Source organism: Aythya fuligula, chromosome 19 (genome assembly GCF_009819795.1).
Source record: "Aythya fuligula isolate bAytFul2 chromosome 19, bAytFul2.pri, whole genome shotgun sequence".
NCBI classification, from domain to species: Eukaryota; Metazoa; Chordata; class Aves; order Anseriformes; family Anatidae; genus Aythya; species Aythya fuligula.
In genome coordinates, this window is record NC_045577.1 from 6,554,329 (window position 1) to 6,580,993 (window position 26,665).

Sequence of the window (26,665 nt, forward strand, 5' to 3'; positions counted from 1 at the left end):
GCCGGGCGCGCTCCCCGCGGGTCCCCGCGCGCTCCCGGCCGCCTGCGCGCGCTGCCTGGCTCCGGAGCCCCGCGGCGCTGGGAGCGGCGATTGGCTGGGCGCTGCTGCAGTGGGGACGCAGCCCCGGTGCTCAGCCCTGCCGCTGGGATGCGCCTCGGCGCCTCTGAGAAGCCAGAGCCTTTCCGAAAAGCTCTTTTTTTTTTTCTTTTTTTTTTTTTTTTTCTTCCCCCTAGCCCTCCTCCCGAGCGCGGCATCTCGGCTTTTCCGTGCAAAGCTCGGCGTCTTGGCTTCTCCGCGCCGCAGCTCCTTGCGCTTTGTCTGTTGCCACCAGATTTGTGAGGCTCTGGTACAATGAGCTGCTTGGCAGGCCAGGCACGACCGCGCTAGCAGCAATTTCCAAAGGCAGGAAGCGTCCGCAGGAGCCGGGCCCTGAGGAATCGGAGCCTGCAGAGCCGCCGGCTCGAACCTCCCGCTGGTGCCGTGCCCCTTCCCGTCCCCGGGGTGCCCGGCGGGGTGCTCAGCACCCTCGGCAGCGGGCGGCTGCGAGCCTGGGGGGCTTTCCCTGCCGGGGACGCTCGCCGCGGAGGCGATGCTGCAGAGCCTTTGGCGTTTTCTGTCTAGCTTCCTTCCCAGGGCCGTGTGCCAAGGTCCTGCAGCTGAAAAAGAGGATGAGGCCGGGAACGGCAGCCCGCTTCCAGGCCCCGGGGAGAAAGGGCCAAAGATGGTGGGGAAGCCCCAGGACAGAGGGACTGACCCCACTGAAAGGAGACCAACTATCCTACTGGTGGTTGGACCCGCAGAGCATTTTCCGAAGGTAACGGGACCTCCAGGGGCCTGCAGAGGGGTCGGCCAGGCCAGTGGGGACAGGGGGAGCGCGCAGGGACGAGCCGTGTGTGTGTGTGTGCTTGGGGAGGGGGCGGCAGCAGCGAGCGGGCCCGACGCGTGGGCTTGCCAGGAGGGAAAGGGGGGGGAGCAGGGGAACGGCTGCAAAGGGACGATGTAACCTTTCGGGTGTGATGCTCAAGGAGAAAAATAGTTATAAAGGGAGGAGGGGGGTCTGGGATCCTTGGTGGCTTGGAGGGCAGGGGGTGGTGACGCAGGTCAGTGATGGGAGAGGGACCCCAAAAGGTCCTGAAATCCTTTGGGGTCGGTCTGGTAATTTGGCAACCCCCTGGAAACTGCAGAGAGCTGCCATGTGCTGAGTAACTGAGCATGGCCCGCAGCAGGCAGGGCTGGCCCCGGGGAGGGGGCCAAAATCTGTGGGGTCGGTGGGTGAGCGGGGGCTGTGGGGGGCGCGTGGTTGGCGGCGGGTGAATGGCGAGGCTTTGTCTGGGGGGAGGCGAACAAAAGCGGCTCAGTTTCCTGCTGGCCTCGTACTATGAGGCTGGCTGCTGGCAGTTCGGGGTTATTTGTGAGGGGGAGGGAAGGCCGGGGGGGCATCCTGTGGGGTTTGTGACCCGGCAGAGCCCCTGGGGGAGCCGGGGCTGGCTGTGGCGCGGAGGGGAGGCGGTGGGTGGCTGGCAGGATCCAGCTGGCTCGGTGAGGAAACGGGGCTGCTGCTGCCGGGCTTCTCCCCGAAATGGGCACTGAGCGGGCTGGGGGGGGGCTGAACACCTCCTGCTGGGGCTGTGAGGGGGAGCAGGCAGGGGGTGTTCACGTCCTGCCGAGCAGCAGCCACTCCCTGCCTCGGCCCCGCTGGGATATCTGCAGGGAGGAAGACTTCTGCCTTCATCCCTGCCGCCGGCAGCGAGCACCGCGCGCCTCCTCCAAATCCAGAGGCGTGTGCGCCTTGAGAAGAGGAGCGCTCCTGTGCGCAGAGGTTGGAGAAGGACAGAGGCTCAAAACAGATGAGGTTGTGATGAAAACCTGGGGAGAGCAGGGCTGCAAATCCCTCCGGTACCTGCCGAGGGAACAATGGCCCTTCAGTCAGCTGTCCGCACCTGCAGATGAGGTTTTCTCTGCAGTGGGGAGGGCGCTGACAGCGATCTCCTCTCGCCTCCGTGACCCTGAGAAGCTTGGCTTTGTAGGAACCCTAAAATTGGCTAATGCAGGAGTGCCTGGAGGATAAGGCTGCGATAACGCGGAGTTACTGCCGCTTAGGAAGGAGCTGCCCATCTGCTGCGGGGCTGGGGCTGTGTAATTTTAGCCTGTCCTCCCTGCCCAGTAAAATACGGAGCAGAGCTGTCCTCGGGAGGATTATGCAGATGGGTTTTACCTTGCTGGGCAGCCAGCTCGTGCTGCACCCAGCCACCGCGGCTCGGCTGACGGACAGCAGCTCGCGAGGCTCGCTCGTGTATCTGTGCTCTGATTACCTGCCTGCAGTAGGGGTGTTGTAAAAAGTCCCTTAGGGGCAGGTTGTAAATCACCGCGAGCAGCTGGTGTCATGGGAGGGGTAAAGAAAATGTGGGGGACTCCTGGCTTCTGGCCTCTGCACGGTGCTGACCTTGGGGTAAGTGTCTTCGCCGCGTGCCGCTTTGTTTCCTGAGGGTGCCTGTAGCTGCTAACAGCACACACAGCACCGTGCTGGGCTTCCCGTGAGGAATTTGTGCCTCCATAAATGCCTGAGGGTGCTTCCCAGCCGTGGCTCCTCGATCCTCGCCTCGGTGGCAGCTCAGCTCCTTCACCAAAGGCTTTGACACGAGGTGTAGGAGAACCTAGGCGAAAACGCCGCCCCGAAAGGCGATGAGTTGGCTCCGGGGCGTGTGCGCAGGAGAGGCACGACCTGCCCTCCGTGTCACCGCCTGGACTTGTGACTTTGGAGCGGTGTTGTCAGCGCAGCGGGTCACCTTTCCTGCTGTCACCTCTCCCGGTGTGCTCACCCCTGTGCCACACAGCGTTTGTCTGCCTGCCCTGCCCCGGGCCTGGCCGACCGCTGCGCCGCGCTGCTCTGCGGGGTCCCTGCAATCATTAACTCCCCCCTCAGTCCGCTGTTTGTGCTCCGCGAGGACTTTCTGTACTGTACAATTAATTATCAGCTAACTTCCAGCAAGCAAAGCCCCGAGTCAGCAGGACCTCCTGCCATCCGCGGGCAGAGCGGGTCTCAGCGCTCGCCCCGAGAGCTCGTTGCCTCCGCAGGATGTTAGCCGTGCGGCTGTGACGCTCGCCGCCACTTGATATTTTTAGGGACTTTTTTTTAGCCAAGTAAATTAAAAATCCAACGGCGTCGTCTCTGCTCCTTGTATGGCTGCATCTGCCCATCCTCTGGGAGGTACCTCCCGGGGCTGCTGGAGGAAGCCAGCGGGGAGGCAGATGCCTGGGGGACTACAAATGACTTGGGGAGGGTAACGCCGACGTGGCAGCACGTTGAGCTGCTAACACAACGTTTAAGCAAGGGCCAAATCCTATGAATAAACTGGAAAATGGGCTGGCGGGTTCCTTGGTGAGAAGAAAAGTGAGTGTCTGGTGGAAGGAGCCCAGAGCCCTCTGCTGCTGCCTTAATTTGTGGGGTGACAGCTGGTGGTGATGGCGAGGGTGACTTGGCAGGGCTGGCTTGCCTTGCAGCCCTCAGCCCTGCCCTTGGCTCGATGGGCTGGGGACACAGCCCGTTTTTGGGGGATGCACTGCCCGGAGATCCCACATCTCAAGCCCTGGGACTCCATGAGCGTTTGGGGGCTGCGTGGTGGCAGGGGGCAGCGAGCCCCTGCTCCTGGGGTGCAGGCAGCACGGATCCGGCAGCTCAGAGACCTGTCCGGCTGTTGGGTGCTTCCACACTTACCAGGGTGATTTTTAGGTGAAATCTAAGAACTGGTAAATGTTTTTTTTAAACTCCCTTCATCATTATAAGCAGAGCTGCCGGTATAAGCTTAGTTCGTAATCTGCCTCTCCTTCTTAGCTCGCTGTCCTGTAATTAATACCCTGCATAAATCAGCTTTCTTAGCCTCGCTACCCCTCTCCTTTCCTCTGACGTAGGTGGTAAGGCTTTCTTTCCTAAAATGTGCAGATTTTGCCTTTTGTTCTAGCTGCCAACTGGCGATGGAGTTTATTAGGGAAATCTGCATCACGTCGGCATGGCAACTGAGCCGCCAAGCGCCTGGAATAGTGATGCTTGGCGGCTCGGGGGAAGGCGTGCAGGGGATCTCGAGGCTCGGTGGGCAAATTTTGGGTTCTGTTTGGTCATTCAGCACCTGCCCTGGGCTGGGAGGTCCCGTGTGTGAAGTTGGGGCGCTGCTTGCAGCGAGATGCAGGGTGGGCAGCCTGGGGTGCGCGGTGGCGTGCGTGTGGTGAGCTGCTGCAGTTGATCCCTAAGAGGATCGGGAGGCGCTGAGCAGATCCTGTTTTCGTGCAGAGACGTCAGCAGGGAGCAGGTTAAGCCCAGTTAGGTAACACAGCGGTGGTGTCGGGGCAGGTGAGGTGCTGGGAAGCCCTCATGGGTCACGGCTCCCCGCGGCACCCCACGGCTGCAGGGCACGAGCTGTTAAGCTTTTCAGCAAAATAAACCAACAACAAACCTTGAAATAACCCCCAGCTTAAATATCCCCACTTTGTGTCATGGACACGCCGCCCTGCAAAGAGCTCCCGGCTGCCCTTGGCTTTTTCCCCAAATCTAAAGAGCAAAACACCGCCGTGGCAGTGGGAAGGGCCCCCCGAGCATCAAGCTGCGAGGAGGGGAGCGCTGCCTGGACTTTGCCCCGGCCGGGAGATCTGTTTGATGAGCAAACACAAGGAAACGGCGCTGTGCGAGCAGTGGTGCCTCGAGCGTGGCCAGCACCAAGCGTCTGGGACCCTGCTCACCGGGTTTGGGTCCTCAGCGGGACAGCTCTATGGAGAGTTTCAAGATAGAAATGCAGTTTGTGTTTGTAACTCGTGCTCTGTAGTGGTGCTGGCAGTCAGTCGGTGTGTTCACTGCGGGGCCAGGCGTTATCCCGGGCACCTGGCTGCAGGAAGCGCCCCCAAGCCTGTAATTAACACCTGCGGTAATTGCTGCCTGTGCCGCGCTCCCCCTTGTCAGGCCGTGTTTGGGATGAAAGCTGGGGAAGTCACTCACCAAGTGGCAGAAACTGGGAAATGTTCTGCCTGGGTCACTTTTCGTTATGGAGCACAACCGAGTGCCTCGGGGCTGAGGGAGGCCGGGCAGCTCCTGGCTGCTGGGGGAGCCGTGCTGGGAGCAGCTGGGGGTGCTGGAAGCCTGCCCGTGCTCCGGGAGGTTTGCTGGGCAATGCCCTTCATCGCTGCCTCCGTCAGGGTGCTGGTGTCTGGGGAAATCTCCCTGCCAAAGCCGCTGCGCTCGGGCACAGCAGAGGAGCTGCTATAACGGTGGGATTTGAGGCTTTTGCTCGAGGTGGGCATCCCAAATGCAATGTGAAAGCGACAAGTGGCTGGCACACTGCTCTCGCTGGCTTTTGGAGGAAGTAATTTGGGGAGGTGGCGTCAGTGCTGCTGGGAGAGGTGGTGATGGAGCCTGGATCCCGCAGTGCTGGGCGTGCAGGTCCCTGGTGTTACACAGCAGGGTCGGGAAGGAGCAATGGGGTGGACGGAGCAGCAGGCGAGTGCCGCGGGTGTTGGCCGAAGCCTCCTGGTTGAGAGGAGACACCCAGCAAGAATTAACCGTGGCGAGGAGTGATGCAGGGCTCTGGGCGTACTGGGAGCGGGCTGGGAGTGTACTGGGAGGCTGGTGCCGGCGGCGGAGCCTTCGTGGGAGGCTGCTGGCTGTGACGAGTGCGCCGGGGCCACTGCCGCTTCCCTTTTAAGTAGAAGGGCAGGGCTTGAGCAGCCAGTCCCACCCGAGCCGGGGCGCTCATAGGCGCGTGGCGTGGGGCTCGCCGGCATTTCCTTCCCACCGCGCTGAGCTCAGCTCACAGGGCTCGGGGCTCGGGGCTCGCCTTCCCTTCGCTTCTCGTCCCTTCTCGCCCGTCGGAGCAGGGCAGCCGAGGCTCCGGCTCAGGACCATGCTCTGCCTCTGCCTGTACGTGCCGCTGCTGGGGCAGGAGCAGGCGGAGTTCGAGTACTTTGAGTCCAAGGGGCTGCCGGCCGAGCTCAAATCCATCTTCCGCCTCAGCCTCTTCATCCCCTCGCAGGAGTTCTCCACCTACCGCCAGTGGAAGCAGGTAGGGCCGCGGCTGGGTGCTGCCGGGGGGCTCGGACAGCCCCGAGTGGCTGCTCAAGGGGGGGAGAAGCTCGTTAGGGCCCCGCTGTAATTTTGGGGCACGGCCACGTGTCCCGGAGCAGTGCGGGTGGGCTCCTGGGTTCTTGTGCCTTAATTCCGGTAGGAGCCCCGTGCCTCTCAGGCTACTGAAACCAGTTGGTGTGACGCAATTTAAATAGTTTTTTTTTTTCAAGCTGTGGCTTCCTCTGCTCTAATTAAAGGCCGCACATCCTCTTCCTTTTCCTCCTGCGTGCTGCCGGCTCTGCCCCGTATCCCTGAGCCCTGCCTGCTGCCGCAGCGGCCACGTGCTGCTGAGCGGGGAGCGTGTGCAGGAGCACTTCTCTCCCTGCTCACGGCAGATTCGGGGACTGCCGAGCGCTCTGCTCGGCTCCATCTCACAGCCTGTGCTTCCAGCTGGCTGCTGCTGGCAGCGTTTTCACCCCCAGGCTCTCGAGAGCATGGGCAGCCGGCGGTGGGGCTGCTTTTGGGGCAGCCACCAACCTGGCTGTGGGATGCGTGGGGTCCCGAGCACGCTGCAGGGCCACGTGCTGTGTGGGTGGCTGTGCAACGCAGCCGGGGAGCGGCTCTGCCTGCCCCCATCGCTTCCCTGCCGGTACAGCAAGGAGCTGCAGGCAGCTTTTTGTTCATAGAGGACGGCGAGTTGCATAGTCCCATCTCCGCGCTGCCCCCGAATTATTCGTGGCTGCCAGCTGGCCGGGGTTAGGCTCAGGGGGAAGCCCCGGTTCAGCTGTCGGGGCGGCTGCAGCATGTGAGAGGGCTTGGGCTATCTATAGCCCGCGAGCTGGCTGCCGAGCCGGGCCTGAACTTTCCGTCAGGCATGTGATAAGTGGCAGGTTAGCGAGGCTGGGCACGCCTCAAAGGTCAGCGCGGCTGGGATGGCACTTTCTTATTTAAAGCTCCTAAATGATTAGGGGTAATCCTCATAGCATTAGGGCCGCAATGACAGGACACGGCGGGGCAAGGGGAAGGTGGGATTTTCACAGGGAAGTGTTCAGCATTGAAATTATCTTAAAATAGCAGTGAAATCAAAACTTGGCTAATGGAGACCGGTGTCCAGAGGCTGGGGAAATAGCACCAGGAGCTTAGATTTCTCCGTTACCTCTGAAGCCTAAATATTGAACAAAATCCTGGCAAATGGGGTCAGCCTGGTGCTGGGTCGTGGTTCAGAGCCTCCTTAACAACCCGCCTGCCGCTCACACAAGTGGTACCAGGGTTACAACCAAAATACAGGCGACGCAGTGGGCGGAATCACGCACCGCTTTGTGTCGCTCACTGACTCACGTTGGGGAGGGCTGTCAAAGGCAAGTGACTGAGCGAGAAGGGAAATGGGAACTCCCTAAGCCACATTCCTGCAGCCTGGAGATCACCTCTCCTGTCAACAAGGAGCCACGTGCCCCTAGGTAGGACAGTTCATCTGCTCTTGCCCCATGCTGGAATGAGTTAATTCATCATTCGCCTTGTCCTAGATGTCTGACACCACCTGATCTGGATTCTAGCTTTGCCCTACTAAGAACCTTTCCTCGTTCCTTATGCTTCTCAGGGAAACTTGTACAATTAAAGCACATAGCTCCGGGGTACTGAAACCAGTTCGGAGGGGTTTTTATCTTTGGCCGTGTCCACTAGAGCTGGACAGGCTCTTTCTGGTCGGAGTCGGTTCTTGCCAGAGGTGGCTTACTTCTCTAAGTATCGTATTAGGCATGAAATTCCTTCTCCTGCTGACTTTATTATTACTGAACTTTGGTGATTTTATGCAAATCTGGTTGCCTCACACTTAATCCCCGCGGAAGCTCCTGAGCTGTCATGCAGGATGTTAATCAAGATGTTGGGCTGAGATGAGATACCTGATAGTAGCAGAGTATCCCCAGTAAAAGCATGAGGCATTCCGTTTGCGTAACTAACTTTGGAAGAGGGTTGCCTGGAAGCAGGTGACTTTTAAACGCTTCGCTCAGATTTCTTTGAGGAACTTTCATAATTCTGTCAGCTGCTTTCTGAGGGGGAAAGGCCAAAGTCATGTGGGAAATAGCATTTGGATATGGTGCAAGAAGGGGCAGATCTGAGCAAACAAAGGAGCTGACGGTTTTTGGGTTTTGTCTTCTGAACAGAAAATTGTGAAGGCTGGAGACAAGGACCTGGATGGGCAGCTGGATTTTGAGGAATTTGTTCACTATCTCCAAGACCACGAGAAGAAACTGAGACTGGTCTTCAAGAGTTTGGACAAGAAGAACGATGGTAAGTGCCTTTCTCCTGCTCACCAATAGACTGTTGCTTGCTGCAGCTGGTCACACACGTACTTGAGCTCACGGCCTTATCTTTGCAGGCCGTATCGATGCTCAGGAGATTGTACAGTCCCTTCGGGACCTGGGAGTCAAGATCTCTGAACAGCAGGCTGAGAAAATACTGAAGAGGTAAGGAGTCAGCTGGTTCTTCTGTCCTCCTGAACGTGAAATCTTCATGTTGAGAGAAGGAAACCTCTGTCTCTGTACCCCGTACATACTTTCTGGTCACGTCAGCTCCTCCCTTTTCGCCCAGTACTTTTCTTTTTGATTTTTTCAATGAATTAACACTTTAAATGCTGTAATGTGTTATGGGCAGTGACTGCTAGAACCTCTTTTCTTGCTGGCCTGTTGTGGGGAAGGGCTTGCACCTGAGCTGGTTTGCATTCCTGTCTGCCTGTCCTGCTACCCTGAGCTTGCTGCTTTGGAGAGGGGCTGTGCAGTTGCTCTTCAGAAATGCTGAGTGCGTTTTGCATGTGGCACTAACATGTTAACAACCACTTATCTGTGCTGTTTTTTTCCTCTTTCTTTCCTCTGCAACCTTCCCTCTGTCTGTTTGCCTGTGTGTCAGAATAAGGACGGGACACTTCTGGGGTCCTGTCACCTAGTAAGTATTTTCTTCCCTTCAGTTGGGAAACTAGCTGGACTTGCTTTGGTAGGAGGGGGTTCAGCAACTTCTGTGGTTCAGTTAGAGGGGAAGGAGGGGAGAAGAAGGGAGAGTGCTTCTATCTCTGCAGTGTTTGGTGAAGAGATTTCCTAGCTTTGTCTTGTGTCTCTTTGGAAGTCTTTCAGCAGTTGCTTTGCAAAGCTTTTTCTGGCGTAGGCCTGAGTAATCAAAGGGAAGGGGAGGAGGAATCTGTCACCCAGTGGGAGTCTGTGCTCATCTAGTGATAAATCTTTTTAGCATGGATAAAAATGGGACGATGACAATTGACTGGAACGAGTGGCGAGACTATCACCTGCTGCACCCGGTGGAGAACATTCCTGAAATCATCCTGTACTGGAAGCACTCCACGGTAAGAAAGGCTTCCCCCACAGCAGGTCTTGGTCTTTCCCCAGGTTCTCAGTCAAAGCCATGACCCCCAGGAGATGCAATCAGCAGTCTCTATCATTTTCTTTATGGTTCAGTAGCTGCCTGGAAGCCGGTTGCTTCCTGTTCTGTCCTCTTATCTTGCCACCCATCACAGGCGCTATTTCTGGAGCCTCTGGCACAGGTGATAACTACTTTCTGCAAGATGAGTGTGTTTGCTTGGCTTCTACCTCTGAGAGCTTGTACCGGTGGCCAGCTCCTGCTAGTTCAGAACTCATTAAGAGGAGGAACTGATGTGACAGGCAGCCGTGCTTCCTGGAGATATTTCAGTGTGTGTAAATAGCGTGTAACGAGATTAAACTGGCTGTGAGCTGTGAAGGTTGAAGTGAGGCTCAGCTTTTTCCCTACGCAGTTGCCCGCAGTGGATCATTTTGTTCCATATCCTGATCCACGGCACCTTAACGCAGACAAATGTTTAGCAATTCCCAGCTCCCCAGACAGAAGTCTTGTAAACGTAAGGTACCCTTGGACATGCTTTGGTGCTGGCAGTCCCGCTGGTCAGACACAACAGTTAATGGTTACAGATAAGCTGCTGACTCGGAGTGAGCATATTCATTGCTTCAACACTTAGCACTGATAAAGAGCAATAAAACTTTGGCAAGATTGCCAGCTGATAAAATGTTTCTCAACACCTTACATTTTTGCAGATCTTTGATGTCGGAGAGAATTTGACCGTCCCTGATGAGTTCACAGTGGAAGAGAGGCAAACGGGGATGTGGTGGAGACATCTGGTTGCAGGTGGAGGTGCAGGTGCCGTGTCCAGAACCTGTACAGCTCCCTTGGACCGCTTGAAAGTGCTCATGCAGGTATGATGGAACAATCCCAGTTTGTTTGAATAGCCAGGTTGATTCCTTTAATATTCCTGCCAAAGTGATGCTGAGGAGACGATAATAATGATCATGAACAGTACGGCACTCTGACTGGCATCAATCCTTTTGCTCCTGTATTAGCATTTTAGAAATCTTTTTGGGTTATTTGAATAATCAAAGTCATGTCAGCAAGTAATTCCTCACTGTCCAGAAGAGAGAGATTTCAGGAGGTAGATGTGAAAACTGTCAATAGTTGGAGAGCTCTGTCGCTTAGATTTTGGTGAAGCAGGTTCAAGTTGTTTTCCCACGGGAGTTGAAGTGATTGTGGGGATCCGCAGGCAGAGCTGGCATCCTGTGCAAGTGTTATGTGTTATAAAGGCATTGCTAAAACATAATTTTTAGCCTGCACCTGCTTTTAAGCCAGCTGAGAAGTCTGTTCTGTGTAGCTGGCCCTGTTCTAGGTATGGGAGTTGTCTGTTTAACCCTTCCCCCCATTCTGAAAAGGAGATATTGATTAGATTCATTAGCTAACATTGGACTTTTCGAAAAGGAAGAGAAGCTTGCTTTTCTATTGTAGAAGTTATTTGGAAGGGATTAAAGCCTTGGCAAATCTCTGGGTAAATAAAAAAAGTGCCCTTTTGTCCCTGGATTACGGAAGAACGTAACGCTGTCGTAATCAGGCCTGGAGCTAATCCAAGCTCGCTTTCTCCCAGGTTCATGCCTCCCGCAGCAACAACATGTGCATTATTGGTGGTTTTACCCAAATGATCCGAGAGGGTGGACCAAGGTCACTGTGGCGGGGGAATGGCATCAACGTGCTGAAGATTGCACCGGAATCTGCCATTAAGTTCATGGCCTACGAGCAGGTGAGTAACAGAGCGTGGAGGAGTCTGGCTGCAGAGGGGTCCGTGGAAGGACAGGGTGAGAAAAGAGCAGCTGGGATAGTCGGTGATCCTCAATCCTTTCTTTTTGGCTTCCGCAGATCAAGCGGTTCATCGGCACCGACCAAGAAATGCTGAGGATTCACGAGCGGCTGTTGGCTGGCTCTCTGGCTGGGGCCATTGCGCAGAGCAGCATCTACCCGATGGAGGTGAGGCCATGGGGCTGCCGGCCCAGCCCACGCAGGGTGGCGGCGAGGTGCCGAGACGAGAGCTTATCGTGGAGCTGGTGTTCTGCCCTTATCTCTGAGAACTCCTTAGTTAAGCTGGTGCCAAGTAATACTGCTCACATGATGCGTGCTCTAGTCCTGGACATCCTGCTCCCGAGAATGACGTTGCGTGTTTTTCTCCTGTTGGTTCTCCTGTGGGTCTTCATGGCATTTATTCCTGTCTTCTAGGTTCTGAAAACACGGATGGCTCTAAGAAAGACGGGACAATATTCAGGCATGTTGGACTGTGCCAAAAACATCCTTTCCAAGGAAGGAATGGCTGCCTTCTACAAAGGCTACATCCCCAACATGCTAGGAATCATTCCATATGCTGGTATTGACCTGGCAGTCTATGAGGTATGGAGCCTTTAACTCTTTTGTAGGGTTGGGCTACTTTAGCTTTATTACTGTCAGACCTCTCAGTCACTACAGGATTTTAAATAACTTTTCAAGGCTTTCCTAATCAGCCTTAGGGGGGGGTACAGGTGGATTTTTACTCAAAATGGCCTAAATGACAATGCAGTACAAGAATCCTGCTTTCGTAGTTGGCATCATGCATGATCCCTTCTTTTTTGGAGAGAATTGCAGCAGAAAATGGAAGGAGGGTTTTTTCCTCGGCCCCTAAAGTAGCAGTAGCTCAGAAACAAAACTGAGAAGCCTGGTTGAAATTGCACACATCTGCCTGGGCCTTTATGCCAGATCTTTTATATAACTTGATACTCTTGATTGCTTCTTCACTGCTAACATCTAGCTTGTTCCTTCCAGACACTAAAAAATGCCTGGTTGCAACGCTACGCTGTCAACAGTGCTGACCCTGGAGTCTTTGTTCTCTTGGCTTGTGGCACCATTTCCAGTACCTGCGGACAGCTCGCCAGTTACCCACTGGCTCTTGTGAGGACACGCATGCAGGCCCAAGGTGAGAACTTTGGGGAACTCTGTAGTAGTGTGCGAACTGCTGCCATGGTCTCTGGGCAGGGTAAAGGTCTGCTGGTGCAAACATTGCAAAAACAGCCTTAACTAGCCCGTGCAGCTGAGCAATAGGCTATTTGCCATGCCGCAAGAGGACAGTGGACTTTGTTCTGCCCTTAGCACCTCGTGTCAAGCACCTCCAGGACAGAGCAGTTCTGTTTTGCTCACGTTAGGAACTGGGGCTAAGGGCATTGGCAGAGCAGTTTGGGAAAAAGGCTGTGATGCGTGGCACAGCCACGGCTTGCTGAGAAGTTGGGTGCTGTCCTCCCTAAAGCACCTTTGGTCTGTGAACATCCACAGGAAGCGCGTGACTCAGAATTGCTCTCTGAGACAGGGGTTATCTTAGTGTTTTAATGACGTAGGCTGCATTACTTACTGAGTCTTTTCGTGTTGCAGCTTCTGTGGAGGGTGCTCCTGAAGTGACGATGCGGGGACTGTTCAAACACATTCTGAAGACAGAGGGAGCATTTGGTCTGTACCGGGGTCTGGCCCCGAACTTTATGAAGGTGATCCCGGCCGTAAGCATCAGCTACGTGGTGTATGAAAACTTGAAGATGACTCTGGGTGTGCAGTCACGGTGACCAGGAGATGCTGAGGACTTTGAACTCTGAAATCTTGGGGTGTAATCCCAAGACGTATAGCCATCTCTCATTCTGTGAATGTGTCGACACTAAGCTGACTAAGCAAAGCTGTGAAATCTCAGATAGTTTGTGAGTCAGTAAGGGGAGGGGAGCATCTGGTGTCCTTTGCCATCTTGCTACTCAGAGCTCTACGTAAACCATCAGGTGGTCCGTTTTGTTGGGCCTTTTGGGAGACCAGGAGCTGAACTCCTGGCACAATCCTAAGGCGTGAGTTGCTGAGGTCAAAGTAGCAAAGATTTGGGGAACAGTCTGCTTTCAGCATATGACATGTACGGAGCTGTATGCCTGCAGATGAGCACCTTCTGACTTGCTGAAAGAGCTTCTTTTTCCATTCAGTTGTTTAACTTCCTACCTGTTGTTTAAATTTGTACAAACCTTGTGTAGGAGCTGCTGCCTCACCAGGCTTGTCATTATGTTTACATATATTCCTTTGGGTAGGAGACATTCATGTTCTGCTTCCAAGACTTGACATGAAATGTAACTTTGAACTATACTGGTTTTGAGGGCTGGTGGGCAGTGGTTTATCCGGTCAGGCTGAATGTTACTTAGGCCAGCCTGATGAAGGATTAGGATTATTTATTTTTGATAGGTTTAAGTGTGTCTCATAAATCCACTAACAAGATGCACTTACTAACAGAAGCAGCAGACTAGAGCCTGCATGCCTGTATCCTTTGCATGCCGGGATTGGCTTGTCTTATACTCAGCAGGGGCTTGGAAAGGGGAAGGCTTGAGAGTCCTCGGTGGACCGGCACCTTGATGCATGGCTTTAGTGAATAAATGACAATACTTCACAGCTCCTGTGCAGCTGTGCTCCCAGCACGACAAGAGAGCCCCTGTGCAGCATCGCATGGACCTCTGAATTCCATTCTGCCTGGTGCCAAGGGTAGCTGATGGACCTTTCCAAACCCAGTGCCTACGCTGCTATCTATCTCTTTAGACCTCTTTGTAGATTGATGTTCAGGTTTGCATTAGCGGGATGGAGTCCCCGAGCCAGAAGGGTCTGTTGTGGGAAGGGGTGTTAGGGAGAGGGGCTGGTTGTCACTGGGAGAGGTGAGCTTTCAGTCCCGAGGACGCGCTTGCTTTTGTTTCAAAGGGTGCTTTTCATAAGGCTAAGGGAAAGAGCTGGCTTTAAAATTTCTCTGCATTATGGGCTACTTTAGTTGATAGGATCTGGCTTCTGAGGCCTGGGAGATCCTCATCCAACTTTTCATTTTGGGCAAGATGGACCAGCGTTGCATTCCACTGTTTTACTGCTTAAAGCATATTTATTTTGTATTTATTTGAACAGAGTTATGTCAGACTATTTTTATAGACTTGTTTAAATATTGTTACTGTGCTTGTATTTCTCCTGTTTTAAAAAGTTCTCTATTTGTTCTCGTACATCACACAGCTGAGTCGTGGGAAGGACACTGAAGTCACTAGCGTACCTTCCCTGTGGGGCTTGAGCTGCCTTTCCCCAGTCTGGGGTTGTTGCTGGAGGACCTCAGCCCAGAGAAATTCTGTAGCAGGATGCCATAAGAGAGAAGGGAGCTGGTGAGGAAGCAGGGATGAGGGCAGAGGGTGCACCGCGAGGCCTGCCTTATTTCGGAATTGCCTCTGTGCACGGCTGAAGGGGTTTCGGGTGGATGGCTGAAGTTGGGAAGTAGAAGGTCTGTGCATGTTGGGTGTCACAACAGCTAATTGAGAGCGATCTTGGGGAATCTTTAAGTAAAAGGGGAGGGGGGGAGAAATCTCAGGGACTAAAGAAAACACAAGTTTCTAGAGAGATGGGAGGAAACTTGCCCTTGGACCCAAGCTGCTGCAGTTCTGCTTTGAGGCTGAATCAGCAGATCCTGCTGCTGAGCCACTGCTCTCTATGTGCAAATGGACACTGGGGAGAAGTGCCTGAGAAGTCAGAAAAGGATCTGTTAGCACTCAGCAGCTGCTTTTCTGCTGACAGACTTCATGGAGAGCCTTCCAGGTGAGGCTCTCTGCCTTGGTTATCCAGTGCTGTCAGTAGTTAGCCACGTGGGAATCTAAGCGGTCTGGATTAGTGATAAGATTTTTTCCCACCCCCCCCCTCTTTTTTTTGAGATCTATTGTAAATTTTGCAGTGGCTCCTTCCTACCAGTGTGGCCTAATGGAAATATGAATATCAGAATGCAAAAATCAATGCAAAATGACAACCATCTTTGTAGCTGTAACCACAGATTGTTAATATGCAAATCTAACTCGGATCCTTCATGTAGGGAACAGTCTGCTAATAAAGGTCTGTCAAAGAGATGCCATGTGTCTGTCTCTTTCTTGATCTGGCTTATTGGTGGTCTGTGGCCAGACTAGGATGGCTTTTACCAAGGATGGTGATGCTGGGAATGGTTCTCCCTACAAGGACCTGGGAGAAAAGAATTCTTAAAGGGAGAAAAGAGCAAAAATGAGATCAAAAGTAATGGTGGATGTAATGGCTCAGAAACACTTGGATATGGTTGGCTTAGCTCTGAGTGCTGCTGGACGTTTTCCTCATCTGTTCATTGTCCATAACTTGTTCAGAGAAGTGAGAGTCCTGGAAAATCTGGAAACTCTGCAGTCTAAATAATGCCCCTGAAGGAACAAAGGAACCTTGAAGGACTTTTAAGGTTTTCAAAAGTTTTTTTTTTTTTCCAATTTCTGTCTAAAACAACAACAATAAAACTGAGCTATTGAAGGTTCCAGAAAACAGCTAAATCAGAGGGCACTTGCACTACCAGCAAACAGAACTCTCCGTGGGGACCACACTGGGGTTGGTTTTTATGTCTCTAACTGTATGTCTCTGACTGTCATTCAAGGCTTTTATTCATCTATAACTCTACTTATAAAGCCTTGGCCCTTGCAATCTGAGGAGCTGCTTTCCAGCAGCGTCAGCTCTGCTCAGCTGAAGACATCGCAGCCTTCACTGCCCCGCAGCTCTCAAGGCTGCTGGCAGCACCCATCTCTGCTGTCCTCTCCTGCCCTTCCATGGCTGGCTCTGAGGTGTGGGGTGTTAAGATTTTGCCACAAACTGATAAAGGTGCTGGAAGCAAAGGCTGGCAGGTACCTGTGCCCTGAGACCCCGAGGGAACGTGCTGATTTCACTCTGTAAAACCCAGTTTTGCTTTTTGCTACAAGTAATTGGGCCAGAAGCCTGAGTGAAATGCTCCCCAGCATGCGCTGCCTTGCAGGGTAAAGGCACCCTGGTGGCACTGCAGAGGGGCAGGGCTCCTCGCTGTGTGCCAGCAGCTCGTCCTTTTCCTCCTTTTTAAGGCAGAGATATTTTCAGTGCTTAATTACTAGGTTAGAGCTGAGACTGAATTACCTCCCAGCCATGCAGCAACCACGAGTGCTTTTTTTAACCTTCCCTTAGTGTCACAAGCATGGAGCAGCAGCACTGTGCTCCCCTGGGTGAAGATGGAGGTGTGGGGTGTCTGTCAGCACCATACCCCGGCACCGTGCTGAATTTACGGGGATGTGAGGAATTGTGCCCTTTTTCTGGGGAGGAATCAAAATCCTGCAGGCCTGGGTTAGCAGCCCCAGCTCCACCAGTGTCACCACAGCCGAGCATGCTGTGGGTGAAGGCTGGGGAGCTCCAGCCTGGCCCGAAGGGATAAGAGGGAAGGGCAGCAGCAGCTGGGCTCGTTTTGGGCAAGATGGACCAGCTCTGGCAGGAGTTAGGGGCTGCTTCCAGCTAAGCCTCATCTTCCTCTCAGCCCGCAGGTTGAGAAGTTTCTGGCCTCACATGGATTTCAGTTACGATCAGATGCTTGGCACGCTCCTATGCGTGGTAACCGATTGCCCTCTTCTGGTAAGCCTCCATCACTGCTTTCAGAGTTACCTCTGGAGGAGCCCAGCTCCCAAACCCGGGCCTGGAGCACGCCATGAGGGGCCGTGAGGCTGCAGTCACCCCATGCGCCTCATCCTGCAGCCACGGCTGATCGAGGCTGCTGTTCCCAAACACCAGGCGAGGCACACACAAGGCAAATCAGGTGCTCGATCTCTTTTTTTGCACTCTTGAGCCCCAACCTCTCAGCAATGAACAGCAATGTGTCGGAGTGAAGCATTTATTGGTGCTGGCTCATCGTGTTCCCGGCCCCGCTCGGTGCTGGTGACTCTGGGCCTGTGGCCGGGGGGGCTGTGCCTCCGGCGCCGCCATCTTGGGTTTCCTCCACTTGACACAGCTCCTTCAGAACAACCAGAAATGGATAAATGGATAAATGAAACGGCCACGGCCTCAGGAGAGAACGTACTGCAGGAAGAAGGGTGTTTCTTTATCATTTTTTCTTTTCAGCTGATTATCGTTTTAAACAGGCACAGAGATTACGTGTGCTTTCCTGTGCTACCCGAAGCACAGACCGCGCAGTGAGCTGCTGCTGTTTTCTACACCCATGCCCAAAAGAAACCAGGTTTCTGAAGCAAATCCGTGCTGTACCAGTACACTGCACCAGCTTGCTCTGAAGGAATGGGAGATTCAGGCTTAATGAGGAAATAAGCTAAAAACGTGTACTACCTGCATGCTCAGAATTGCTAACACCTGGGGCTGATGCAGTGATACCCCAGCCTCCGCTCACCTCTGGCTCCTTCAGCCCAAGGCCTGCATTACATTTGTTTTCCCACTTTAACTTCAATTCACTTCAGCCCTGGTGAACCCTAGCACCTTGGCCTGGCACAGAAACCCCTTCTGGCTGTGATCCCCAAGCTCTGCCGAGGACACATTGCTCGGGCACGTTCCCCTCACCTGGGCTTTCTCAAAGCATTTCCATTTTGCCCAAATATCAGTGACAGTCCCCACACCTCTGTGTCCCCTCGTCAGCAGCTGGTGAGCCCAGCTGGGCCCAGCCCCAGGTGCTGCTCATTGCCTGAGCACCTCTGGCACCTCCCTGCCACCATGGGGGCTCGAGGTGGGCTGTCTGTCCCTCTGTCCCTCTGTCCGTCCCCTCCCTGGTTTGTGTGAAGCTGTGGGAGAGCCTCTGTAAGGAAAATCTGGGTGAGCATGGGGAAGGCAGGTAGGTGCAACTTAGCCTGGGCACGGGCTGGGGTGAGGGTTGGCCCTGCTAAACTTTTGGGTGGGGAACGGCAGGGAAAAGCTCTGTTCGTGTGGGGAGTGGGTGCGGAGTTGGTCGGTGGCACTGCCCCCTCTGTCGGCAGCAGGAGGGGGATTTGGGGCTTTTTTCCTGATACTCTGGGCTTTTCGGACTCAGGGCTGGATTCCTGACCCAGAGGAGCCCTCAGTACTCCCAGCCCTGGTTTCAGAGCATGCCAAGCTTTTTTCAGTTGAAGTGGGGCCGTGGTGTGCCCAGGGACACGAGCCCCTTCAGCCCCATGCTGCAGCTCCAAGGGATGCGTCCGCTGCTGAGGGTACAAAATGAGGAGTTTGGGGGCAAAACTGGGGGTTAGGGATCCCCTCTGGGCAGGGGGAGGTGGCTGCAGAGAGTCACCCCAATTCCCTTTGGGGCTGCTGAAGGGCAGGAATTTGCTCTGGGGAGCTGCGGCTCTGTGGGCTGTAAATCAGGGGAAGGAGCTCTGCATCTCCTCGGGGAGGCGAGGGCACCCACCTGCCTCCATGGCGCGTACACGATCTCCCCTTCGCTGAGCCCCAGGCGCTGGGCGTGCTGGGTGAACTCCTCCTGCTGGGCCTTGCTCACGGTCTGATTTCGGGCTGAAAAACAGAAGTGTTAACACAGGTCGGGGGCCACACTTGGTCCATCGTGCCTCCTCCCAGTCTGTATTTCGTGCCCTCCCCTTGCTCCCACACATACTCATTGTGGAGGTACTGGGGTCCCTCACCCCACCTGTCAAAGCCAGCCTTGGGCATCATTTTATTTTTATTTTTACTCCTTCCTTGTTCCCACTTTAACTGCTTGCACAATAGTTTGTCACGCTCCTGGGGTGTTCGGAGGGATGCGTGCCCCAGGCAGGGACCGAGGCAGGTTTGTGTTTGCCAAACGTGGCTTTGGACTTCCTTAAGCAATTGCTCTGCAGCTTGTAAGGGCAGCGGGGAGCTTTATCGTGGTCTGGTGTGCTGCTTCATGGGGCTGCGGGTGGGCCTGGCTGGCACTGCCTGTGCCGGTGCTGCAAAGCCACGTGCTCTGCCCCGGGAGGTAAGCACTGAAAAATCACGGTTGGCTTGAAAATATTGAGATTTCACGGTGATATCTGTGGTGTTCTGCGTGTGCTTCCTGTTCTTTAAATATTTATGGCGTAAGTGGGTTTTGGCTTTAACTTGTTCTTTCTGCTCTGCCCAGAGATTTAGGATTAATGGGATTCTGAACTATTCCCCTGACCCTGGCATGGTGGTTTGAGGAAAAATCACAGATTGTTGGTGGAACTGTGCAGCTGTGCGTGGTTAAGTGGTGGTTCTCAGTGCATCGCTTGGTGTTGGGTGGCAGCTCGAGGTTACCTTAGGATGTGGTTCACGTACCGTAGAGATACAGCGCCGAATACATCTTCTCCTTCTGCAGTTGGTGCTGGATGAGCAAAACGTCCTCAGAGCTGAGGTTCAGCAGCATCCCCACAGTCTGCTGGGTCTTGGCTTCGAGAGAGCAGCGCCAGCGTTGGGGAGCGAGAGCTGCGTTAGTGCAATGAAACGTGCCACGAATGTTCCCCGCCGTTCCCAGAGGGATTGTGAAACCATTTGGAAAACGAGGCGGCCTCCTTCCACGTCGGAGGGGGCAGGTTTGTTGCTTGTTCCCGGCACGGCATTGCTTCATGGGCTTTATTGCTGCCTCATGCGGCTGTGCTGCGTGCTGGGACCTGGCTGTGGGGTGGGCTCGGTGCCCGCTGGTGGGGCCCTGGCATCACATGGAGCTTACCAAGGCTTCGGACCCACAAAACCATCCCAAAATAAAAAGGTGTGGGAAATTGCAAGGCATTGATCAGTGCCCTTCTGAAATGTGGGCTTAATCACAGCCCTGCATGCCGTGCCACCACTCACCGTGCTTCACCAGCACCGTGCCACCACCATCAGGGAGCTGGAAGTAGGTGGAGTTGCTGGAGAGACAGCGGCCGCCCCTGCGGAGAGGGGGAATCGAGGCAGAGCCGTGGTGCTGAGCCCCCCCTGCCCCAGCCAGGAGGGCACCGAGCCCAGCCCCACCACGGGGACCTTGGTAGGGAACAGGCAGGGGGTAAACGACAGGGACTGGTGGCACTGCAGGGCCCTGGGGAGGGTTTGTGTTTGCCTCCCGTGTCCATGGAGCAGGCAGGGTGAGGGCAGGAGGTTTTGGTTTGGGTAAGCTGGGGGCTGCTGGAGGAAACTAAGATCTGAGGGAAGAAGGGGGTGGGAGAGCGTGCAGAGAACAGCCAGGAGCCGCTCCTTGGCAAAACCGATATGAAACCGTGCCCACATCCTTCTGGAGAGGCCGGGCACCGAGGGCTGATGTTAACACACACGGGGGGTTAGGAGGAAGGGGTCGGGGACCGGCGGGGGTGCGGGCGTCTCACGCGGCCACGTGCTGGGTGACGAGCAGCTCCTGCCCCCCGGCGCCAGGCTCCACGCGCAGGTGGCCGTGGTCGATGAGCAGCAGCTCCAGGAGGTGCTGGGGCAGCTGGGCGGCCCCGGCCACGTACCGCCACGTCCCCAGCAGCTGCGGGAGAGGTGTGGGGCTGTGGGGGCTCCCTGCCTGCCCCCCACCCCCTCATCCAGCACCCGGCCCCCTCCTTACCCCCGGTGCCGTTGCGTTGGCCGGGCTCTGCGTGGGCTTGCAGGGAGCGGCCGCAGCGGGCGGCAGCGCTGTGAGGATGAGGATTGCGGCGATGCCGGCCGCTGCCATGGCCGCCTGAGGGAGCGGACCAGCAGGATGGACGGACGGACAGACGGAGGGACGGACAGATGGACGGACGCTGCTCGCTTGGGTGTTTGCTTTCGCAAGGCGGCTGCGCGCAGCAGGGGCTGCGGTGGCGCAACGGCAGCTTTCGGGGAAATCGCCCCGGTGAGGGCCGGGTGCCCGGCCCCAGCTCAGGGCTCTGACTGGCTGGGCAGCACGGGGAGGGCGATGCACTTCCCATATTTAAAAGTGAAATCTGCCCAAAATTTCCCCGTTTCGCTCCCCCCTATGCAGCTGCTGTAGTGGCTGTGCAAGTGAGGAACTGCGCTGCTCACCGGGGCATGGGCGCTGTCGCTGCCTTGTGCCAGGGCGCGGGGCTTTGGGAGCCCTCTGGGTGTGAGCTGTGCTCACAGCGGGGCTGGGATGGCCTCCAGGGGCTGCCCGGCCTCCAGCCCCAGGCCAGGGACTTTCCCCATGCCTCGTGTGCAGCTGGCAGCTCACGGCACTGCTGCCCTGGTGCTGTTCCTCGCAGGAAAACTTCCTTGGGGTCTGCCCTGAACCCTCCGTGTAACCTTATTTGTCCTGCTCAGTGCCCCCCGTGTGCTGCCACGTCTGTGTCTTGCTCCATGCCCTCACCCCTGGCAGGGCACAGCTCGGGGGCTGGCTCGGTTTCTGTTTGTGTCCTGTCCCCGAGCCCCACGGGCCGGCCCTGGTAGTGGCTTTTCCTCCCCCCTGCCCTGCTCAGAGGCACTCAGGGCCCCAGCTTCCCCAGGGAGCCTCGGAGCTGCTTACAGACACGAGCCCGAGGGTTAAGTCACCACATCCCCTAAATCCCTGGGGTTTTGTCTGACACTGGGTAGGAGATGGGGTCCGAGCTGTGCCCCCAGCCGTGCCCCATCCCACATATGGGTGCAGGGAAGGCACGCAGCAGGCGGGTGTCACACAGGCTTTATTCCAGCTCGATGTGAGAACAGAAAAGCTGCACATCCCTTCTGGGAAGGGCACGGTGTGGGTCCTCTGTTGGAAGAGAAAAACTTGCCAGGACCTCCTGAGGCTGAGCCGAGCGCCGGGGGACGTCCCCACGCAGGGGCTGGGGGCCACGTGCAGGGGGGATGCGGGCTCACTCCAGTTACACCTCTGCGGTGGCCAAGGTGGCTTCATCCTTCTCCTTGCCCTCAGGGGGACAGGCGTCCTTGGGGAGGGGGGACAGGGGCTCGCACCCACCCAGACACAGTCCCGGGGTGCCCCGTCCCACCCGCGGGTCCCTACCTTCGGGGAGGTGACGAAGGTCTCCTCCTGCGTGAAGCCGAGGCAGCGCACCTGGGCCCGGAACTCCTCCAGGTGCTCCTTGCTCACGTTGGGCGTCCGCGCTGTTGGGAAGGTGGCGTAAAAACGGGGGGGGGAGAGGAAAAAAGGACGGGTTTGGGGGTGCTCCCCCTGCAGCCATGCGGGGCAGTGCGCTCACCTGAGAGGCTGAGGCCCAGGAAGGACTCCTTGCTGTGCTTCAGGACCAGCAGCTCCTTGTCGGTCTTGATCAGCTCGGCCATGGACGCCTCCTGCCCCTCCACTGGGAGACACGGGGAGTGCAGGGACCCCAGTTAGTGACTGGGATGCAACTGGGGACGGGAGTGTCCCCCTGGCACCGATGTCCCCAGTGTGCGGGGCTGGGGGTGTCCCCTGCCCCCAGACCTGTGTGTGGGGGTAGGAAAGGCCCGGGGGGTTCCTACAAAGGGCAGTTTTTGGGGAACGTGTGCCGGGAGAGGCTCAGCAGGGCACTGCCTCTGGGGGCTGCGGCCGTACCGTGCATCAGGGTGGAGTTGTGCCGGAAGATGAGGATCTTGCTGGCGTTCCTCACCACGCACGTCTCGTTCCTGGGGGGGCAGAGAGGTGAAATGGGGCACGGCTGCCCCGAATAAACCTGGGGAGGGTCCTCGGGCTGCGGCCCCCTCCCTCGCCTCCCTGAGCTTGAGGCAGGGCAGCCCTTTTGGGCTGCAGAGCTTGGATAAATGTGGGGTAACAGCTCCCAGCCCCAAATTTAGTGTTGATAGGTAGCACGACAGGCACTGGGGTGGCTGCTGCCACTCGTTTGTCCCCCATCACGGTGGAACCAGAGCCCTGACCACAGCCTGGGATGGCTCTGCCCTGGGGACGTCCCGGCCCATCCCCACCCCGTGCTTACAGCCGCAGGGTCTCGGTCACGCTGAACTCATCGTCGTGGCTGCCGGGCAGGAAGGTGAAGGTGGCGTACTTCAGCTCCTTCATCTCGGCCACGTGCGGGGGGTAGTTGGAGGCGCCCATGATGTACACCCAGTGCCCCAGCAGCTGTCGACGGGACCAGAGCGCAGCTTTGAGGACACATTCCCCTGGGGGTCGCATGGGCCCGAGGGATATTTTAGGAACCGCGGGTGTCACGGCTTACCCCAGCCACGGTCGCGTTGTCCATGACGGCCGGGGTGAGCGGGGTGCAGGCGTGGGGCTCGGTCGCATGGGCACGCACCAGCCCCACGGCCAGGACGGGCAGGAGGAGGCAGGGCAGCATCGCTGGCACCGTGTGGGGCTGGGGGGGCTGCGGCGAGGCTGCGGCGCGGGTGGGACGTGGCTGCCCGCCGGCACTGTTCTATACGGCCCTGCCGCAGCCCCGAGGCGCTTATTTAACCGCAGGGCTGTTTGCTCAGGCGTGAAGCAATAGCAGCTGAGTGGATGTAAACTGGCAGAAAAGTGCATTTTTTTTTTTTCCCGGCAGAAAAGGTGAAGAAAAAAATAAACGCGTTGCACCACCGTGGGCTTTGTTCTCGGAAGCCGTAATTCACCCTGCGGGTGGCGGGCCGGGCACGCTGCGGGCTGCAGGTGTGTTTGTGCAAAGTGCCATGGGGCAGCGAGTGCTGCTGGGGGCTTTTGTACCTGCCCTGCCTGGGCAAGCAAACCCCTGCCCACAGCCTTTGCCCTTAAGCCAAAAAATTTAGCTTTTTTGGTTAATTATCCCTCGCCTCTTGCTGCTCGTCTCGGCCCAGCCTTGGGTTGCTAACGCAGCCCCTGGGCCGTGGTGCTGGCGGTGGTGCCCAGCACTTGGGTCTGACCCAAATGGGAGCACTGGGACTGGGATGGGGCCAAATCTGGGCTGGGGGCACAAGGCGAGGACATGAGCAGCAGCGTTACACGAGGCTGGGGCTGGTGGGTGCACAACCACGTGCGTTGCATCTATTTATTTATTCACTCTGTTTTCTCCCTGACCACAAGCTGTGTATACCAGCAGTGACCCCGGTGCTGCAGCCCCACACACCCTGACACAACCCGCGAGATCCCAGGCTGTGAGCAAGAAGACTCCTTCCAAGGTCACCTCGGAGCCACTGAGGTGAGTTTTTGGTTCAGCAAGGAGAAAAGCTCATCGCTTGGCCTCCCCACCCTTTCCTCTGGCTCCCCAGCACTGCCAGGACAGGGGTGACGATGAGAAAGGTGCCGGTGGGCACAGCAGGGGACGTGTGGTGGTGGGGAGCTGCGGGGCACAGCCATGTCGTGGGCTCAGCATCGCCCTGAGGGCTGGGTGGGCGCTGCTGTGGGATGGGGATTTGGGGGCTCCCCTGTGGGGGCCTGGACGTGGAGCCTGCTCCTCGCCCCCAATACCATTTCTCAAGAAGAAGGAAAAAAACAAACCACAAACATAAAAGTCCCATTTCGTTGCTTCAGTTTTAAATATTTATTTAAGTAAAAAAAAAAAAAAAAAAAAGAAAATGAAGAAGAAAAGGAAAAAAAAAAGCGTAAATGAGAACAGACGGTAACTGCGGCCGGGAGCAAACACACACGGGCAGTGGGGGGCCGGGGGTGAGGTATCTGTGAGCGGGGCAGAGCGCGGAGGGTGAGGTATTTGAGACGGATCCTGTTAACCTGTGTCGAGGGTGGTTGGCAGCCAACCAGCGGGCAGTAGTAAAAAAAAGAATACACCAAGAGAGACGCACATATATTTCTTTTTCTTTTTTTTCCTCAAAAAAATAAAATCCATAGTCCGTACGAGACATGAAAACTCCAAACAGGCACTGAAGCGTTTCCGATACAGTACAGCTCCGATTACATCAATATTATTCCTTATATAGAATTAAAGATTACCATAATTATCCTCTTTAAAAAAAAAAAAAATCCTCCAAATTTACATACAGAGACTAGATTTCTACAAAACTTAACAAAAGAAAACCCCTCCAAGCCCGGCCGGGGTCTGGAACCAGGTACCATCCTCTCAGTCTCGGCAGAGGGGCCCGGACAGAAGGGTGCAGAGCTGGGTTTAAATACGCGCTGAGCCCGGGGAATCGCTGCGCGCGGAGCCGCGGCCACGGGGCCACCACGGCTACAGCAAAACGAGTGAGTGACCTGGGACCGGCCCACGCAGCGCCCTGAGGCTTCATCCTGCAGCGGCTGCGGGTGAGCTGGAGCCCTCGCTCTCCTCCCAAAGCAGTGAAGTGCTGGTTTAAAAAAAATAAAAAATAAAAAAATAAAAAAAAAAAGAAGAAAGAAAAAAGGCAAATTTGCTTTTAAAACATCCTGTGAATTATTTTGGATGCGCTTCGAGTTGTCGCGCAGGATTGGCATCCGTGGTGATTCAAAGATCCCGTTAAAGGTGTTTCTCTGATTTAGCTGTAGATCGTGACCACCTCTCTTCCTAGAGAGATGGCCCTATGGGCTTTTTTTGGGTCTGTGGCAAGACACTGTAGCACCTTCACAACCTTAAATAAAGTCATATATATAAAATAACACACTTTTTTTAAGAGCACCAGAGATTTCACAGTGAGAGGTAGAAACAAATCAGACAAGCCCATCCTCTCTCTCTATTTTAGCACCAATCTCTTCCCCTCTCCTCCTTCCATTCCCCTCTTTCAGCTTTGGGACTCTCCCCTACCCCACCGCCACGCCTGAGAAGGGACATTGGTTCAACTCACCCATGGAAGGAGGAACTTAGTTTTTTTTTTTATGTTTTTTTTTTTTTCCTTTTTCTTTTTGCTTTAAATAATATAATATATATATTTTTGTTTCTTCTAATATTGCACATCAAAATGCTTCCGGTACGCAGAGCAGCCAGATTCGACTTGCGGCTCCGCCTGGCAGAGCCCGATGCAGCGCGTGGCCGTCCGGGAGCGACGAGCTCTGCGAGGGAAGCTCTATCATCTTTTAATTACTTTTCAATGGAGACAACATTTGGTAACTCAGGAACCAGGTAAGACAAAAATGGGGGAGGGGAGAAAAAAAACAAACCCACACGCTGCAAGTTGCTTGAGGTTTCTCTCAATGTTTTCTTTGGTCATGGAAAAAGCTTTGTGTGTGGAACCGCTTGGACACCTAGTCCCCTGATCCCTTTTCACTGGTCACGTCCCGACTGATACCCGCTTCCCCACCATCCTTCTTATTCCTCCTTTCCACAACCTGCTGAGTTCAGTAGATCACGGGTTCTTTGAGACCTTGAGCCGAAGGCTAGAGCAAGAGTTGACCCAAAAAGACACAGCCCAGCTGTCCTTGCTGCAGAGAGGTGGGAGATGCTGTGTGAAGACCTAGGCCAAAAGTGGGGTCAAAGCCTTGGAGCCCGGGTTTGGCGGCGTTGTTCAAAGGAAGCACACGGGGCCGACCTCGAGGTGGTATTGCTTTCCTGGCTCGGATGGGGGAAGGTTGTAGATGTTGACAATTGGCAGCTGCTGAGGGTCCTGCGTCCGAAACGAAAAGAGAGTCCGATGCCAGCGTCCGTCCTTGATCTGTGCAGGGAGGAGGGAAAGACAGAAAAAGTTGTTTTGCTGCTGGAGAGGGGGTGAGTTTCACGGCAGTGTATGAAAAGCCCTGAGCAGGTCTGGTGAGAGGTTTTGGGGAACCCTTTATCCAGGTCAAGTTGAGGGAAACAGATTAAAATGGCA

At 55.4% G+C, this 26,665-nt stretch overlaps 2 protein-coding genes across 4 annotated transcripts in view; one reads left to right on the forward strand and one right to left on the reverse strand.

Annotated features, from left to right (window-relative positions):
* The first annotated feature begins 240 nt into the window (after positions 1-240).
* SLC25A25 (solute carrier family 25 member 25) lies at positions 241-15,295 on the forward strand. 3 transcript variants are annotated; one of them, XM_032200218.1, is made up of 11 exons: positions 241-814; positions 8,206-8,332; positions 8,421-8,508; positions 8,948-8,983; positions 9,281-9,392; positions 10,114-10,272; positions 10,989-11,141; positions 11,258-11,365; positions 11,612-11,779; positions 12,188-12,338; positions 12,788-15,295. In XM_032200218.1, the coding sequence occupies exons 1-11, from the start codon at positions 590-592 to the stop codon at positions 12,970-12,972; spliced, it is 1,512 nt and encodes a 503-aa protein (XP_032056109.1). In that variant the 5' UTR covers positions 241-589; the 3' UTR covers positions 12,973-15,295. The 3 variants fall into 3 exon arrangements, with proteins under 3 accessions (XP_032056109.1, XP_032056110.1, XP_032056111.1); XM_032200219.1 differs by lacking the exon at positions 8,948-8,983; XM_032200220.1 differs by lacking the exons at positions 241-814; positions 8,948-8,983 and adding an exon at positions 5,886-6,044.
* Positions 15,296-24,539: 9,244 nt separating this feature from the next.
* Positions 24,540-26,665, reverse strand: part of LOC116497028 (collagen alpha-1(XXVII) chain-like) — a 150,251-nt gene continuing 148,125 nt past the window's right edge. The window contains exon 61 of the mRNA XM_032200523.1: positions 24,540-26,509. Coding sequence (XP_032056414.1) covers positions 26,363-26,509 — 147 coding nt within the window. The 3' untranslated portion in view covers positions 24,540-26,362. The remainder of the gene's footprint in view (positions 26,510-26,665) is intronic.